This window comes from Hypomesus nipponensis, chromosome 14 (genome assembly GCF_054491055.1).
Source record: "Hypomesus nipponensis isolate SF chromosome 14, ASM5449105v1, whole genome shotgun sequence".
In the NCBI taxonomy this organism is placed as follows: Eukaryota; Metazoa; Chordata; class Actinopteri; order Osmeriformes; family Osmeridae; genus Hypomesus; species Hypomesus nipponensis.
In genome coordinates, this window is record NC_140374.1 from 7,584,671 (window position 1) to 7,604,127 (window position 19,457).

A 19,457-nucleotide genomic window follows, 5' to 3' on the forward strand; every position below is an offset into this window, starting at 1 on the left:
TGCATGAAGTCGAACACACCTAGTGACTTGACAGTGCTTGACAGGTGACATGGTCATGAAACCCGTCTAGAATAACTGAAATTGGGCTAATTATATAGGAGGTTCAAGTTTTGGGTGGACTAACCCTCTAGCCCTGTCACTTCAAACCCACCATGCTTTACTGGTTCACATGTTTGAAGGAACCTTCTGTTACTGCCTGTAAAACCTTCTATGTGAGGTTGGGGAGTGATATAGTACCCCCCCCCCCCCACCCGTTTGCTGGCGTTTGCTGTTAGAGTGATAACTGTCCTCCTCTCGCCCCCCACTAGGACCACCCACGGGCTGAGTATGAGTTCTGTGTCATGCAGAAGTCTCTGAGGAAAGAACACCAAACACAGAAGGTACATGCCTCTTGTTCACACTTCCTGACTGATCTTTTTCATCTCATATTGCTAATCCCGCCAATTGCTGCTGCATGCTTCATGGTAAACTCTTAATGGATTATCCTTTTGTTTGTCAGTTGAGACCTCACAATATGCACGCTTTTACTCTTTTTAGATTTACAATTGATTTTTCCTGGATGGAAGTTGATATAAAATGACTCCAAGCTATGATTTGATTCAGTGACACAACTAGATTGTTGTTGTTGTTTGATGTTGTTTATCTCTGTGACCTGGTTATCGTTTGGGTGCGTTGGGTTGCTGATGTGTCCCGTCCGGCTGTCGTGTAGAAGTCCTGTGAGGTAGCTGAGGACCCAACAAACAAATGGAAGCAGACAGTTCAGTGTGCCATGGCAGGGCTGAAGCGGGTACTTCACCTGTCCTCCTCTACCTCCTCCCTCACCTCACTCTCACTCACTCACTCACTCACTCTGACCTGGTCCAGCGAGACCCACCCCACTCCATCTATGCACCCATATGTGAACCCACACACACAAGCCTACAAACATATGCAAACACACCCCCACACATCAACACATACACACAACACAAGCATACAATACCACACAAACACACACACTTACCTCCCCACGTGTAGCAGATATAAGATTCAGAGCATGTTGCCTCATGTGTATTTGACAAAGCTTCGATTATGTTTGATTCTCTTTGGTTTTGATCTTCCTGTGTTTGTCGTAACCCTACAGTAATAGCACGTTGTGGTGGTCCTATCTACCGGTAGTGAGACGAAGATGCGGAGTGTTTGTGTAGTTTAGTGACAGCATGAAGGCCTGCTCTGTGAACCTAACATCTGCTGAGAAGTGCTGACCTGACCTGATGGAGACTTACTGTACTGTATTTAAAGGTTTTGCTGCATGAATAAACACTGGACAAGAAGGGAATGGAGACACCTCAGCATCCTCTACTGCAGGGGTTCTCAAACTTTTCAGCCCACGACCCCTAAAATAATGGTGCCAGTGACTCGCGACCCCCGCATCCTCGGAGGTGGTTTACATATACGTGGAAGTAAAAATAGGCCCTTGACTTTGATCCGTAACGGCCCACCAGAACTGGCTGCCGAATATGCTACCACAGCTAACCTGCTAATGCATGCACAATCTGAGTTTGATGTGACGCTAGTTCGGGAGTCCGATAGTTATTGTGAGTGTGCGAGCCACATTTTTTGGCCTTTATTTGAGCGCAAAATATATTTTGAGCTTTGTGTAAAATAAACATAGCCGTTTTTCAATTGGTAAAATCTTGTCTAGTGAAAGTGATGTATTTTTGTCTCTTTTTCAACCCCAGCCTTATGTTTCTTAGCCTGGTTTTCCATCATTATTCTTCTCCCGGTGCTCCCGATAGCCCCCGCTACTGCGGGGGGGTGCCGCAGTGGTGGGTTTTCAAGTCATATTATTTTTAATTCTCGTGCTGTCAGGTGGTGCTGCCACCACCTGGGGTATTCCCTCTCCACTGAAATCCAAAACTCAGCCAGTGTCTTGGCTGAGAACGCTGCCTTTAATGTTCGGTCATTGACAGTTCAACTAATGCTTCCTCCTGGTTGGATGTCAGATGGTTTGCCGTACTTACAGTGAATGGAAAATCAAAAGGCAGATGGCTTTTTTATTGGCATGCATTAATTTAATTAATGCATGCCAATAATTTACTATTTTTAACTTGTTAACATTTTGGCTAAAATATGCTATTTCTAATTGTTTTAAAATGTTCCTTGATTTCTGGAAATCATCTCGCGACCCCCCCTCGCTGTCTCGCGACCCCCACTTTGAGAACCACTGCTCTACTGGGTCTGAATAATGCATCACGTAGCTGTTATAACTATGTGATACTTGTGTCAGCCAGCATCCAAAACATCAATCTCCTCCTCCTCTCCTTTCTATGCTGTTGTTTTCTGTCTCTGCTGGATGGGTGCTCCTCCAGACTGCCCATACTGTATAGACATATTCACTTCATGCTCATTTGTAGCTCTCTCCCTCTTAATATTTCAACCCCCCATTTAGGCAGAGAAGGAGAAGCTAACGTGCAGAGACCGCTTTCCCGCCTACATGACCAACATTGTCATGATGCTTCTAATGGTGGGTGCACCATTCTGTTGGCTTGTTACGCAACATATTGTTACTGTACGACGATCAGACAGTTGGCCTCAGTCAAGCTGTGGTATACTGTATTAATTGTACGCATTTAAATGAATTAAATCAATCAGTCAATAAGTCAGTCATTTAGTCTTTCTGAAAAGTCAATCAATAAATTAAGTCACTTTGTGCGGTTCCTTCTCCCAGATAGGGGTTACCTTTGCGATCGTGTTCGGAGTGATCCTGTATCGTATCTCCACCACGGCGGCACTTCAGATCAGCCCCAACCCCATCACGCGGTCCAATGTGCGTCTGACCGTCAAGACCACAGCAGCCATCATCAACCTAGTGGTCATCCTCATCCTGGACGAGGTCTACGGAGCTGTCGCCCGCTGGCTCACTGTGCTAGGTAGTACACTGTTCGCCACTGTGTAGCTCCTCCACTATAACGTTTACATTGATGTCTGAATAAGACTTGAAAACTTTGTTTTCAGAGGTTCCAAAAACAGATAAGAGCTTTGAGGAAAGGCTGATCTTCAAAACCTTTATTCTGAAGTTTGTCAACGCCTTCACCCCAATCATATACATTGCTTTCTTCAGAGGCAGGTCAGTGGTCCAACCAGAATAATATTTAAATACTTCCAACCCTACAAAATATTCCCATCACTCAAGTACAAACTAGCTACCAGCTCCTACATACCTACTGAGATGTTTTTGTGATTAATGGTCAACACAAATTATATTAAACTTCAAATGCATGTCCCTGACTCCTCTTGTGCTTTGTTCCCATAGGCTGGTTGGTCGCCCTGGGAGTTACCTTTATGTGTTTGAATCTTACCGTATGGAGGAGGTGAGCTACATACATTCTCCTCTAAATTGTCCTCTCCACTCAGATGGCTGACACACCATTTTAAAACTCTTGTTTAGGAGGAAAACAGGTGTAAGAATTCAATCGAGACCAAAGAAAAATATCCATTAATTATTTGTCATTGATATATAATAGTTTTCATTTAATTGCGTAAGAACTTAGCTGGCTATCATGTTTATTAATCATGCCATAAGCAAGTGCAGAACTGCAGATGGTGTTGGAAGGTAACCCTGTCAGATAACCAAGATTGGATCTTAAACTTTGATATTTTAAACATGCTATGTTCTCCTCAGTTGAGCAGGCCCAAACATAATACGCGAGCGCAGAATTCCAACGAGAACCCATTGATTTTCAAACAGAACGCATTGGTCTGAGCAGGGCCGAATTCTCACTCCCCTGCAGAATTCCACTCCCCAACTCGTGAAGTGGAAACAACTAACGTAATCATTTCAAATGATGTCTAGTCAATCTGTTGAAAACTGTGTTTTGTAGACAATAGATTTATTACATTTTTATTTCAAGTCTTCATCTTCTTGTTTCAGTGAGTGTTGGCCGTGTTGCGTCTTTGTTCTGCAGCTTCACTCATTGTAAACCACCCAATCAGCGCGCAGCTCATCTATATATTCATGAGCATACCATAAAAGGAGAAAACCTAGTGTTTTTTCCCGGGGAAAATTTCACTGAAAATTTCACAGCACCCGGGCCATTTTAAGCCCAACCAATGTTACACGGGGGTCAGGCTATTAATCAGAAGGTTGTTGGTTTGATTCCCGCCCATGCAAAATTACATTGTGTCCTTGGGCAAGGCACTTCACCCTACTTGCCTCAGGGAAAATGTCCCTATACTTGTACTATAAGTCGATCTGGATAAGAGCGTCTGCTAAATGACTAACTGTAAATGTTACATACCCTATTCGGAGACCTTAAGGAACAGTGTGAAATACCCCAAAATCCCAGTCAATCACCCGTTAATGTTTATCCAAAATCTCAGGTTGGCTGTGACAGCTGCCTCAGATGGTTCCATCAGTGTTGTGTTCAAATCCAACTGAGAGGAATATGTCTGTGCTGCCTGCCGTAAATAGCCCTGACTTGTTTTCATGGTCAAGCCTCAAACTTGTTAAAAATCTTATTTAGATTATCACTATTTATTTTTTCTACCTTTTGTTAAATATATCATCATAGTTTTTTGTTTAAAATAAATTTTATGGAACCAATCAAAATATCATCATTTATTAGATGTTTTTCACTAGCCATTCACAAAGGGAAGGTCCTAAAACCAAACACTGTACATTGGAAGTTAGAAGATACTAACTAGGCTGTGGGAAGCAGGATCTATAAAATGGATATGATTGTCAACACAAAACAGTTGTGTAAGTAGTTTACTAAGAGGGAAATATAAGTTAAATTCTGGTAGGAGGGACCTGTGAGCAGGGGCCTTTTATATACATTTTTAAAATGTAGCTATACTCATTTACCAGACGATTCTATTACAATTGGCATACATTGTGTTTAGTAAGTAGGCTATAATAGCAAGTACAACGTAATCAAGAATCAGAAGTTAGTTCTACTAAAAGTGATTCGTACAAATGAATACAAAGAAGGATGCTCGCTTTAACCATACAGTGACTAGGATAACAGCAGTCGCAAATACAACATAATTCACATATTACCTCATTCCGATAGGACAGTGTAGCACAACATCAGCATAGTTTCTCAAGTAGTATATTAAAGTAAACTAAGTATACTTAAATATGGATAGTACACTTTTGGTTCACTTTTGATATACTTTTAAGAATTATGCTTAGATAAGTTTACTTTTGATATACTTTTAAGAAGTGTACTTAGAAAAAAGTTCACTTTTGATATACTTTTAAGTATACTCAGAAAATAGTTCACTTTTGATATACTTTTATAGCCTGGCTGCCAGCCCAACTTCTCCCCGCCCACAAAAAAATTTGGTCGGGAAGTTGGGTCTGGAGGGTCTCGTATTGGGGAACAACTACAGAAAACCAGAATCTGGGCGTACCAATGAAATTGCCAGGGCGGGCTTAATACGATGATGGACAGATGATCAACAGTAATGTAATCACCCACGTCACAAAAGAGCGCTTAAGTTGAATTCGTTTTGAACAAACAACATATTACGTTGCTCTGATTGGTTGTAAGTCTATCCAATTGAGCGAAGAGGCATTTGTTTTCCAGGCTCGTTTGAAACACTCCCCGTAGTCAAAGCCCAACGGCTAGTTCAACAGTCATATTCTGACTAGAATTATGAGTATGACAACGTCAGGCTAATACTTTTAAGAAGTATGCTTTGAAAAACAAACGTTTTCTGTTATTATAAAGCAAAAACTGTCAAAATACCTTTAAAGTACATTACAGGTTAAATGTTTTAGATCCATCTTGTATATTCTAATTATTCATGTCTTGGAAAATCTATTATGCATTGCACATTGAATCATTTTTGTTACTGAAGCTGTAACCTTAATTACTGCCAAAACATTTTGAAGCCCTATACTCTGATACAAATAGTTATCAATTGTAGTATTTTTGGAAAAAGCTACTTGAGAAAGAAGCAGGCACAAGGGTTGCATTATGCATTGAAATGCAATGAAAAAATGAAGATAGCGTGGCTCATTGGCTGGTCAATTCCCATGATGCAAGGCGGTAAATAGTGTTAAAATTTGCTGATAAGTTTGCTGCTTGTTCAAAATAATGTAACTTCATGTAACTTCATGAATTTAGTTTTTTAAATGTGTCAGCTTAGGATGTAGTGTTTTGTTTCGTGGTAATTATCGTTGTGTTGTGTTGTAACCATGAGTTAAATGACTGTTACGTTTAGGGCAGCAAGATTAATTGAATTTTAATCACGATCACAATTTTGTTTTCCCACGATCAAATTCACGTGATCGAGCGATATTTAAAATGCGTCATTCCGTTTTAGAACGCTCCATATCAAAGTTATTTTTTTGCAAAGCCAATATAGCGCTCCGTAAACCAATAGGTGCGTTTGACCAATGCTGCGGCTGCATGAAACGACAAGCGAGAGTTGCCGCTTGCAGTCGCGGAGGAGTTATAAACGGCTCTGTAAAATCGGAAAATTTGTCATTTTATGTATTGGGCTATGATGAACTCTATTTTCTATCTGTAGGCTGCAGCCGGCAGCGGCGCTGCATGGAGTTGAATACACCTAATGTCTGATCACGAGATGTTCCCTGCACCACGCAGCTTAGTTTCTAGATGTAGGCGGTAGAGGACAGAGGCCCCGTCCACACTAGCCCGAGACATGTGAAAAGGCTGGGTTCGCGTAGTAGGACGGGGTCCACGGAGCTTTTCAGATACAATGAAATTCAGTTGCTATAGCATTGGGGGTAGCTTTCGCTCTAATGTCAAGATGAACATGGAAGGTGAAAGAAATATGCTACTCCATCTCTATAATTTATTTACCAGTTTAGTTACTGTAGCCTACTTCAGGTACAAGTATTATGACTTAATAGAAACGCGTTTCTCCTACGCAGAAGGCGAGCGTTGTAGGCCTACTCGGTGTGCCTGACCGATTGGGGGACAAGGCAGAGAAGACAGTTTAAACCAAACAAAGAGCGGCGATTCTGGGTGAGACCTGGCTGAACAGCTAGCTGGTGGGACAATTTTAAAACACCAAATAGTATTGCCAGAGGAGTATGTAAACAGAGCAGCATGGCGGGAGGGAGGGACAGGAGTGGCGTAACCATGACAACGATTGTCATGTACCGTGTTAGTGTGGACGGCAAACATTTGGAAAACGATATGAAAACGCTTGTGTGGACGGAGATTGTTTGTTTTTATTGATTGTATATTTTGAGTTGTATTCACATCCATTCTGCAGCTACAATGCATTGTGACAATCAAATTTGATTAGGTTAAATCAACAAATAATCGTGATAATTGATCAAAATAATCGTGATTATCATTTTGGCCATAATCGTGCAGCCCTAGTTACGTTTGATCAGAAGAGCTGGACTTCTATGACATGAGGCATACACAGTAATTAGCTTCTTTCAGCTAATAACCTGCAGTGTCCAATGGCAAGGGCCCCCGTTCTCGTCAAGTGTCGCAAGATCGGCGGTGTTTGAGAAGCCCCTAAACATTTAAATATATTACAGTAAATGGACATTTATTAAGTTTACTTCGTGAAGTACTTACATTAATTGAAAGTCCACTTGAAAGTATTCCAAAGTATACTTTGAGGTACTTTAGGAAGTATACTTCATGAACTGAAAGTGGACTACACAGGTTACTTTAGAATATTCAAAGGTATACTTTGAAGTACTTTAAGAAGTATACTTCATACACTAAAAGTGCAAAGGCTACTTTACAGTATTCAAAAGTAAACCTCAAATACACTATAAGTGTACTTTAAAGTGTACTAAATGACCTAAAAAGTGGGCCAATTCAGTTTACTTAGTACAAAAACAGTATATAAATAAGTACACTGCAAGTAAACTTTAAGTACCATGATAATAGTATACTTTTTATTTGTGGTGGGCATAAATGTATTTTATAAATCTAGATTAATCTCACTGTAATCTTGGAATTAATCTTGTTTAAAATGGCTCATTTGAATTCTGCCAAAGGCATTCAGAATATGTGTGCTACCCAAATAATGACAAAAGTCTTTGAGAACGGGTTTTTTCAAGCCAGGTGGCGCATTAGACCAGAGGCCTGGTCTATGAAGCGAGTTTACCGAATAAGCTAGACTAATGTCAGTTAGTCTGACTCATTTCTAGTTCATTCGGTTCCATAAAGCTAGCTCAACGTAGTTCGAACTCGGTTACTATGGCAACTTAGGCTGCGAAACTAGTCTGGTCAGGGTCAGACTAACTGTCGGGCTTAGCGTGACTTGGTGCTTAACCAGACGTTCCTGTAACACTGACCCAACGGGAAAACAATGTTTTACCACGTATATTCTAATTTTCTTATTCTCATCAGTTCAATATGTCCAACATTGATAGAAATCAACTTAATTAGCCTACAACATTTACCCTAATGCATTAAACAATGATGAACAATGCTTTGATAGGCTACACACCATAGCCGTTAATGTATAGATGTTAGTTTGTGATTTCAAATGTTTAGGCATCAGGCATAGGCCTATTTCTCAATCTAAATTATCCAAGTATAATTATCATAGCAATGTAATTGTTAATCGTACCCTACAATTGCAAAACAAACCTAGATCCGCCCTCCATTTCCCTGACTTGTACACGATTTAAAGGGAACGTTCTTTCTGGAAGAAGTCACATGGCCGTGTGCATTGCTTTTGCCGTGGTGGATTGTATGATCCATGTTTAACCTCTCGGGCTGCTTAAGAATAGGGTGCACGCGCAATTAGCTCGACTACTTAAATCTGACTTGAATTAGTAGGACTGCGTGAGCCGAAATTGGCCTTTATGGAACCGCTTTAGACCCCTTTGACTAATTAAACTTATTCAAGTCTGGTTTAGGACTTTAAATTTAGCTTTTTTGAGCGACCTTTATGGAACAGGCCCCAGGGGCACATCTCCTGTTTTCAAAATGCATCACAAACTGCTTGAGAAAGCTGTTCTACCAGGCGTGTCGTTAGACCCTTTTTACTGGGGCACGTGCCCCAGTATAAATCTGCTGTGCCCCAGTAAAATCTAAAGTTTGAGTTTTAACAATCTACTTTATTAGTCAGTGCATTCATTTAGGTTGATAATCCCAGAATCAATAAACGCAGTATCCCAATCAACGCTTGTAAAATCAAAGTAGCAAATAGCCACTGCAGCACGCACACAGAAGTCCAGGTGTCGCCCTCAGCACACAAGTCAGAATTGAGGAAGGCTAAGAAAACATTACAAAACTAAAGAAATGCCTACTGATCATCTTATTTTTACTAAAACATAAATAAAATATATTACATGAAGCAAAAACAATATGTGTGCTAACCCATAAACTATAGATGTCCCTGCCAAAGCTGATATCAAACTTTCATCCCTGAACTGTTGTATTGTGGGTTAAGCAAGGGTTGTTTCTATAGCCTAGTAGGCTAGTGCATTGTACGCAACACGCTTGGAAGAAAGAAAGGGATATGAATAGGGGCCTGTGCCCCAGTAGAGTTTTATGTCTAACAATGCCCCTGTGTTTTACTATGATAATTAGTGAGAAAATAAATTATGTTCAATAAGATGTACTTGTGTTTATTAACTGTTCATTCAGTTAAACATGAATTTTGGCTGAAAGAGCTGTGCTGACGGGCTTGCCTCAGTTGCACTCACACATGGTAGTTTGACGACAACTCTTCCCCTGCACTATCAGTGCTTGGCCCGGCATCTTCCGCATTAGCTAAGGGATGCTTTGCGTTTAGGTGGTATTTGAGACTGGAAGAACTCCTACAGTAAACTAATTCTGCCTTGCACAAGGAGGTGCAAACAACCTTAGTCTTATTGAGGTTTCCATTGGGAAGCTTCTTAAAAATTAATTTTCCCTGACGCAAACCCGGCAGCTTCATAGCTGCATCCATGTTAACATGTCACGTTTGATGTGGTAATTTCATACACAAGGCATACACACAGGTTTGAAGACTCGTTCTCGCCCCCTACAGTGCAATTTGGCTAGGTATATATCCGCACTAAAATATCAATGGGAATAGCCTACTGACTGTTTCCTCAAAGCCTAAAGGCCAATTTATACTTCTGCGTTTTTACGGACACGCACACAGGGAACGCCCTCTCCGTCAAGGAACTCCCTCTCCATGCCCTCTCCGAACCCCTCGGAGAGCTCTACGTGCACCTCCTGATTTTCGTGACTATCCGCCAGTCATTTTACGGATACCCCTTGGCTGTGATTGGTCCGTATTAAGAACTGCTTGCGTCGGGGGCGGGGTTGCCGTGACCAACAAGAGAACAGAATCCTTTGACCGCCATTGTTGTAAGTTTTTACAATTCATATTTCAGCTAAACAGTACATGTAAATCAGCTTCTGAATTAAAATGTAACGAGAAATGGGCAGTGTAGTTGCTGACAATGTGCTTATTTTATTGATGAAACGGCAAATTTGTAAATTTGCTCCAACTTTTTGATAACCTAGCTAGCATCGCAGTGCAGCACCATTTATTGTTCTGGCGGGGAATTGCTTTCAGCACGCACAGCCGTCAGGGTAGTATAAATTCAACCAATCCGTCCGACTTATGCGTGCGTCTGTCCGTAACGGAGTCAGAGAAGAATAAATCGGCCTTTAGACGAGGGAACCTAGGCTTAACATTGTAAAAATCACGGGGAGTGGGGAGTGGAATTCTGCGGGGAAGTGAGAATTTGGTGAGGCAAAATGTCTATTATTAAAACGTTAGCCAAAAATGTCTAAGAATTGAAAAGAAAACACTTATCGACCAAAATTACAGCAAGAGACAGGGCCAGGTAGTTTTCAGGCGATCTTTGTGAGGATGGATTAATACTTTTTTGCAAAGTATGTCAACATTCAATTGACCATATTCGGCATCAAACTGTTGTGGAACATCTTCGGTCGCTCTGACATAAGAACAGGAAGGCTAGCTGAATTCCACAGATTTCTGCTGATTTTCAGTCTGAATAACTGCAGAAAATGTGAAAAATCTGCATATTACGTTTGGACCTGGAGTAGAAAATATTATATTTGTAAAGAAATTACCTCAATCTAAACGGTTGGTATCGATAGGATGTGTCAAATCATCTTGGCCTAAAATCAGGATCCAAATCCAATAATCTAGTTTTTATGCCATGAAGTAATAGTAGTTAGTAGTAGTTATATAGTTATTAGTAATGAGTGGTATATTGTAGCAGTCTGGTAACTTGCGTTCTCTCCCTCAGTGTGCTCACGGAGGCTGTCTGATGGAGCTGTGTATTCAGCTCAGTATCACCATGTTGGGAAAACAGCTCATACAGAACAATTTGTTTGAGATCGGCATCCCGTGAGTCTTTGCATGCGCACCCACACACACACATTCCTAAATCAAGAGTGTATTGTCTTGTGTGTAACTGTGTTCCTTTGTGTGTGTGTGTGTGTGTGTCGACAGCAAGCTGAAGAAACTGATCAGGTACATCAAGTCCAAAAGGACAGCCTTCCAGGAGGAGGAGAGGGAGACAAGGCTGCAGCGCTATGAGACAGACAACTTCCTGGAGCCCTTTGCTGGCCTCACCCCGGAGTACATGGAAATGCGTGAGTCTGGGATACCAACAATGGAGTAAAGGAGCAGAATACAACATACTATAGTAAAGTCCACTAGGGTATAGGGCTCCAGGCCCTGAACTGCCCTGGTCTAACCTGGCCTGGTCTAGTTTGGTCTAGTGTAGTCTGGGCTGGGCTAGACCCACCTCAGGTGTGGCCAGTTTTAACCTGGCACATATTTAACCCCTCTGCCATGGCAACCCCCAGGGAGGTGGGTCAGGAATAGCAGGACACAGTGAGACAAGCCAGTCTGGCACACCACACTCATACAGCCTCGAAGCTAAATGCTATCACAAATCTGTGGTAGTAAAAATAGTGTTGTGTTGGTTGAGAGTGTTATATCCGTATAGATTAATCTGAAGCTCCTGTCATCCACAGACTGGTGCTGTGGAACCTTCAATGTAGTACCTGGGCCATGACGGGAGCTGTTAGGAAACAGACCTGGGTTTACTGTAATATTAGTCAACTACTTGAAGTAATCAATTGCTTTGAAAGTGTTTAAAGGGGTGATTGACTAAGTTTTGGGGGTATTTCACACTGTTCCTTAAGGTCTCCGAATAGGGTATGTAACATTGGTTGGGCTGAAAATGGCCCGGGTGCTGTTTTATGCCCCCTGATACATCCAGTGAAATTTTCCCGGGAAAAAACGCTAGGTTTTCTCAATTTATGGTATGCTCATGAATATATAGATGAGCTGCACGCTGATTGGTTGGTTTACAAGTAAAGCTGCGGAGCAAAGACACAACACGGCCACAGCACTCACTGAAACAACAAAGGTGGAGACTTGGTGTGTAGGTGGAGAACAGATTGACTAGATATAATTGATTACGTTAGTTATTTCCACTTTTGTTGTCGAAGCAATCAGGAACGCCTTAGGGTAACGTTAGCACTACAGCTTAGCAAACAAACTATCGTGATTCAACTCAGCTTCATTTAGCTCTAGCTATTGATGAAACAAAAGTTCTGTACGTCTTCAGTCCCTTAAAAATGTAAAAACAGCACTGGAACTCAGCAGGGTTGATGCAAAGTGTTTTATTGGTTCTCAGGTAACAAAGATTACCAATAGAATGTGAGCGTGATCCCGGGATCAGACTGAAGTTTTTCTCCTAACAATTTAACTTATATAGTCTTCTCCCCATTGTATGTAATATTACGATATTTTGTTGGTTACGTAGGCATTAGGTAATCTTACAAAGCGGATCCCTTGTCTCAGGGGATCCAAAACAGGTACTTTCCTACATAGACACTTCTTCCAATTAGGCACTTTCTGACCTTGAACAGCCAGCTGCATTAGGCTTCTGGGCGTAAGGCCACAAATATGTGTCATAAGTTACAGCTATGCATCCTGGTCCTTTATGAAGGCATACACATGCTCCTCTCCCCCACTCATCCTTTAATTATTTAAACCTTATTTTTGGGCTTCATGTCTCCGACTATTGTTTAGGAATAACAATAATCAGCAAACAGCTTTGCATCTGGTTTCCTATAATATAACTTGTAATAATATGGTTTCCAATAATATAGCATATACCAAAGAGTGATTACAAATATCTTTAAGTCCACAATCATTAACCATCTTCATAATTACAACAGTATGGTGTTTTTTTTCCACAACATTCCACCCTGTGGGACTTACAAAGTCCCATCACAACCCTACTTGAAACACTACTGTAATTATTCAACAGAAACAATACTGGACAAACATAAGTTTTGATAGAACACAAAAACTTTCAAAAACACCTTAGGCAACAAAATCATAGACTTCCCAATTGTGCATTGTGACAGTAGAGCCATCAGAAATACAGAACAGGGTATTATTAATTTCAATCTAATACATAAACATGTCATCATGTGCAAAGCTCAACCGTGGCCTGGTGGACTTTTCTACTTTCCAAAACTCGATTGAACTATCAATTTATTGCAATGCATAGCGGGGTGTTAAGTAAAAGGGTTTGGGGTAACTAGAAACTCGTCGTAGCCCCAATGACATACATACCACGAGTCATCAGGGTAAACAATGCTCATAATGTGACATGAACACCTGTTCCCATCATTACTTGAGTATATAAGACAAACCGAGTCATCGCCAGCTTCCTGCTCCTCCACCAGCCACACTGAGAAGCTTAGCACTGAGGTCCTACTACTCATAAAAATTGGTCCGTGTCTTTAGCATATAGTGTTACGTTTCATTATGACTGAATATCTCTCACACAAGGACTGTTGGTCATACGAGGTTCTAATGAGCAACTGGGTCATGCATCATTGCAGCACCCTGCAGAAGTAAGTTGCAATTAACAATAAAACCTCTACCCATCCCACATACCCCTGCATCCCTGTGCTGAGGGCCTAAACTTTAAGGGCATCTCTGAACAGTATACAAGACAAACAAAACGAACAATGACATCAATACAAAAATGCTGCAACGACAGCAAAACAAATACAATATGGTGAAAACAAAACAAAAAGGGGAACAGAAACTAGGATATGGCATACATTTTTTATTGATCTTGTGATGTGTAATTTCATGCACTTGAAGACGTTTCCCTAATACCCAATTGCTAAAATGATTAACATAGCCTTTGCAGGCACTGAAAAGGGACATTGTATGCTAGATAGCTTTTGTTTAGGTCTTTAGATAGGGCTTCCAGAAATGGCCTTGTCATTCCTTCTATTTTCCTCGTACAAAGTTGCATGGCATAATACACTTTGGAAATATTGTGACCTCTGACTTGTCTTATTTACACAGGCCTTTCATAGTCACACCACCTTACATAGACCCAACTTATGGCTATGCAGGCATAATAAAACTATAGAATAATATCAATTCATCGATGATACAAGAAACATAATTAATAGATAAGACCAAGGGTTATGTGCTCATGAGCTTAATTTTGCTTGGTATGGATCAAACACTGTTTATTATGTTCAGAACATTCTAAACAGTAGAGAAATAATAGGGTAGTCATTTTCTTTCATTGTTGTTAACTGATAACTGGTTTAGGGACAGACCTCTTCACACGCCATAAAACAGCTGCCAAACTGGGAAACAATGTGACTTCTACTAAGTGGTGAAGGAGAACTAGTACAACTACTTTTAGGTGTAATAATCTTGTAATGGCGGGCCCAGTGGGTACATGCATTTGTAGTTGCCCCAACGTCGCTGCACGCTCTCCAGCGTCATCTTCAGCCTCTCATTCTTGCGAGTCAGCACCTGATTCCAGTGCTGAAATGCCATCACCTCATCTCTCTGACGCTCTTTTCCTTGTAACGACGCCTCCACCGTTGAAGTACTCGTCCTCTCCTTCATGCAGTGTTGAAACATTGTGTTATCTTTTTGGACACCCGTCTCTGGAGGCTTTTAAACCTAACCAGTGACACGTCTCCAATCCGCCGTGTGGTCTCAGTGGTCCAGGGTCCGGTGCGCAGGTCGTCGTCTCTTCATCCGTGTCTCCATCTGGGATTCTCCTTCCGTTGGATCCTCTGCTTCAACTTCCATGGTCTGGACTCCTGGAGGTGGTGGTTGGTCATTGGATCATAGCCTGGTGGTTCCTGGGTCATCGAGCCGCTGGATCCGGTGTGATGGTCCTGGTGAGCTAAAAGGTGATGGCCACACCAGGGCTTGGTCCAGTGGGGCTGGTGGAGATGGGTCTCTGCTGGCAGTCTGGGTTGTTGGTCAGTCAGCCGGTTGGGATCGTCTTCCATGTTCATCTTTGCGTAGACCCAATCTCCAGGTGCAACCGTCTGCTGGTTCTCTGGAATCTCTGCTTCCCTTTCCTTGGTGACACCTTTTGCCTGTTGAAACACTACCTCCCTTCCCAATTCCTCCAAGTGAGGGACCCTTAATGGATCCTCTTAAATAAGGAACTGGAAGAAGTCTTCCCGTAGTCATCTTGTGCGGTGTTATAAATGTCAGGTGGTTAGTACTCAGGTGGTTAGTATTAAAGGCGGTTAGTACTCGGGCGCATTATCATTAGTGCCGGCGGTAAGGTCTGTAGGCCTACCCAGTTTAACTTACCATCAGCCATGATCTTTGCTACCTTGGTTTTCAAGGTACCGTTGGCTCTCCCGACTATCCCTTGTGACTGGGGATGATAAACACTGCCAGACCTTGTTTAATTGTTAACAGTTTTAATGCCAATTTAAATGTTTCGGACACAGAATGTAGTCCATTGTCTGAGCTTATGCTATCCGGGATCCCAAATCTTGGAAAGACCTCTCTACACAGAAAATGTTGCTACTGATCAGGAATCTGGATCTACAATTGGCACTGCCTCTACCCATCTACTGAAACGACAGATCACTACCAAGATGTATCTCAGTCTTCTTATACGTTGCAGTTTGTCTACATAGTCTATCATTAGATGTCTAAATGGTCCTTCTGCTGTTGGATTGTGTGAAATGGGAGCGGAAAATGCTTTCCTGATATTATAATGTTCACATACTTTGCATTCGCGTAACACTATCAACTGTGGCTGCTAAATATGATGACCCCGTACGATTTGAAAGTGATCTATAATCACCCCCCTGGCGCAATGGTGACCACCATGCGCATCCCTAACAGCAAAGACATCAGTGGCATGAACACAGGTATGGGTTCACCGTGCCACACCTTTGAATGGTTAGTTCTGGAGCTGACAGTATGACCTCGTACTCAGTTCTTCTGGCCTGTTTTTAAACTAAATGTGGGCTTGTGAATAAGGCATATAGTTGATGGGATGTGTAGAAAATTACTGGGTGTCCCATTGTCAGTGATGATGCTTGTTTGAAACCAAAGAACGGTGGCTGCCAGTCTCTGATAGCAGGGTGGCAGCCCTGCCTCTATATTATCTAGTTGTGCACTGTAATAGGCTAATGGTTGTTTCCCCATGGGCGTGTCTTTCAACAATACAGCAGTAGCATATCCAGATCATTCTGCAACATAAAGATGAAATGGTTTTGAGTAAACGGGATTGCCAAGGGTGAGGGCGGATTGCATGTCACTATTGAGAGCTAAAAAGCTCCCTCAACCTCTTTGGTCCACTGCAATGTAGCAGCACTACTTGCCTGCCCTGTAGCCCTAGTAAGGGCTCGCAAAGGTGCTGATTTGAGGGCATACTCACAAATCCATGGTCTGCTGTATCCCGTCATTCCCAACAAGGTAAGCATTAACCCTATCGTCTGATGCTTCGGAGCCTTGACTATGGTGTCAATCTGTGACAGGGCTATCTGTCTCCTATCCCCACTAAGCTGCCTGCCCAGAAAATCAACTGTCGTCTGACACAAACTGTAACTTGTCCCTACTTACTTTATGTAGCCTACTGGATAAAGGTACTGGTAACCTGCAGATTCTGCAAGTCCTGGGCCAACACTGATGAAACACAGCTAGACTGTCCAGGAATCCCTGGGGTAATCGGGTGTAAGTAATTTGTTTACCTTCAAAGGTGAAAACAAATAGGTGTTGTGAGTCTGAATGCACTGAAACAGAAAAAAGCACAGGTCAACAACTGTGTGCTATTTGGTGCCTGGCGGAATGTTGGATAGTATGGTGTGGTTATCAGGAACAATCACCTTTGGAACGTCTCCAATGGAGTTAATAGCCCGCAGATCACGTACCAATCGATAATCATTAGTGTGGCTTCTTTATTGGAAAGATGGGTGTTTTACAGGAGCTTTTTGTTTCTAGGGCTCCTGCATTCACTAATCCTGTCTATAGCGTGGTGTCAGAGAGGGTGTTGTCTCTGGTAGGGTAATCTTGCTCCTTGCTTTACTTTTACATGTATGGGTTCTGCTGCCTTTATTTAACGTACATCTGTGTTATGTTTTAATCATAACGTGGGGGGTTTCGGTCCTAACAAATGCTCTCAAAGTTGACATTACATTATATTTGTATTTGTGGGCCTCCATTCTAATGCCTGTAAAGCTGCTCTTACTATTGGTCCTAATTCGTGAGATTGTCATTAATATAACATTTTTACAATTTTTTTATTCTGGTGGGAGTGTTATAGCTGTGGCAGCTCCTTCGGGGCCTACAAAGATATCCTGGTTGTTGATAGAGTACTTGTTTTTTTTATCATCTCTATCCAACAGTCTGCATAATTTTAGGCTGCCTTCAAACATCTGGCAGGGGACAGCAGATGAACATTAGCCTCTTAGTTTTGCTGTTGATTGGTGCGCTATGTCCCTGCAAAATAAATGAATACATTAAATGAAATAGTCCGGGTGACTTTGATGTTTGTCATATAGAAGAGTGCAGTGGAGCGGCATTTGTTGTGGTCTTGGTTTCCCTACTAGTGCTTGGATCCATGGCTCCCATTCTTCCCATGACTGGATCAATGAAGATTCTTGTGGGGCCACAATTGTAGCCAGTACACTAGTGGTGGTGTCTGGCTCTGGGGATCTTGTGTTGTTACATTCATTAGTGGACTTAAGACATATTGTAGTTCCTTTTTTCAACCGTCAGTGGCATCATCTGGTTTGCTATGGGGTCTTCTTGGAACTCCACTCGCAGGCCGCTTTGGGTGCACACGATATTGGCTTTTAATATGCAGAGAATGTATTTTCTTAATAGATTGATCGGAGTATGCGCAAAGTACAGTAGACGCGCTACATTAGTTTTTCCTTACATTTTCATTGTGAGTGGCTCCGTAAGTGGAATCACTTGTGTTTTCCCAGAAAAGCCTACAGTTCGGATGGATGAACTTGAGAGGGGGAGATTGAAGCCATTTTTTCCAATGCATGAGTACGTCGCTCCTGTATCCACCATGAAGGCATGTTCTCGCTCTTGCACTGTAACTGGTATGGTGGGTTCTTCTCGTGGCTGTAATGAGATAACTGGCAACATCGGTTCCCCCTCAGGCTTCTCTGGGCACCTCTTTTGCCAGCCTGCCGCTGGCCCCACGGGCGGGTTTGTTGGACAGTCTCGTTTGTAATGTCCTTGTTGTCCACATCCCCACCACGCAGTTCGTGGCTGATTGTTCGTCGGATTGGGGTTGGACTGTGTTTGTCCATCTTTCTGTGGGGGTTGGCCTCGTCCTCCTCCCCCACGGGGTCTCCCTCCACGTTGCATAGGTCCACCTCTTCCCTTCCAGGACCGATAGTTGTCATCTGAGGGGCTGCCATACCCTTGGATTGTAGGCAGGGTGGTATCTGGGGGGTTGACTGGTGCTGCCTGCACTGGTCCTGGTGGAGCAGGAGGTTGGGGCTGTGGCTGGAACATCACTGGTCCTGGTGGAGCAGGAGGTTGGGGCTGTGGCTGGAACATCACTGGTCCTTTTACCACCAGTGGGCAATGCTGGATCAGGTCATCTGGATCCTCTGTTCTCCTCCCATCTAGGTTGTCGGTTTGGCTGGATCTTCTCCCAAGTCTTCCTCCATCTCTCACCCAACACTGTGGTTGTTCTTCATGTGTGTGATGACTTGAGTGCACGGCCCCTCTGCCGCTGACCTGTTGCCATGCGCTGTGGGGGTTCTCGTTTGGTCTGATTTCAGGTGTTGGCCAGTTTGTGGACATCTTGTCACTGCGGTTTTGTAATTTTGCCTTCAGGTTGTTTATTTCATACTCCATCCTTTGTATTGACTCCTCCCAGTCTTGACATTTCTGATTGATGTTGTCCCCTTCTGCTGCTTTGTTTGGGGCATGCCCCTAATGTGCAATCTGTTGATGGTTGCATTGAAGGTGCTGCGTCAGTTTCCTCACACTCCTTAGGTTGGACGTCTGGATGGTCATGTTGTCCCAATGATAAGACCCTCTTAAGTTGACTCCACTTCCGTTGTCTAAAAGTGAAATCTCCCTGTAGCTGACCTGTCATTGTCTCTCCTTCAGGACCTGTGTTCATGAACGGATACTGTCCTACTCTGAATGGGTTAGTCTAAATATGGGGGTGGCTCCAATGGCCACACTGGTGCGGT

At 42.5% G+C, this 19,457-nt stretch overlaps 1 protein-coding gene across 5 annotated transcripts in view; it reads left to right on the forward strand.

The window, feature by feature from the left end:
* Positions 1-19,457, forward strand: part of ano1b (anoctamin 1, calcium activated chloride channel b) — a 110,425-nt gene that overhangs the window by 76,297 nt on the left and 14,671 nt on the right. For 4 of the 5 annotated variants that reach the window (XM_084671491.1, XM_084671489.1, XM_084671493.1 and 1 more), the window contains 8 exons: positions 309-380; positions 710-787; positions 2,432-2,506; positions 2,711-2,912; positions 2,998-3,109; positions 3,296-3,353; positions 11,213-11,313; positions 11,419-11,561. In XM_084671491.1, the coding sequence (XP_084527617.1) occupies positions 309-380; positions 710-787; positions 2,432-2,506; positions 2,711-2,912; positions 2,998-3,109; positions 3,296-3,353; positions 11,213-11,313; positions 11,419-11,561 (841 nt within the window). The remainder of the gene's footprint in view (positions 1-308; positions 381-709; positions 788-2,431; positions 2,507-2,710; positions 2,913-2,997; positions 3,110-3,295; positions 3,354-11,212; positions 11,314-11,418; positions 11,562-19,457) is intronic. The other variant, XM_084671490.1, reaches the window with a different exon arrangement.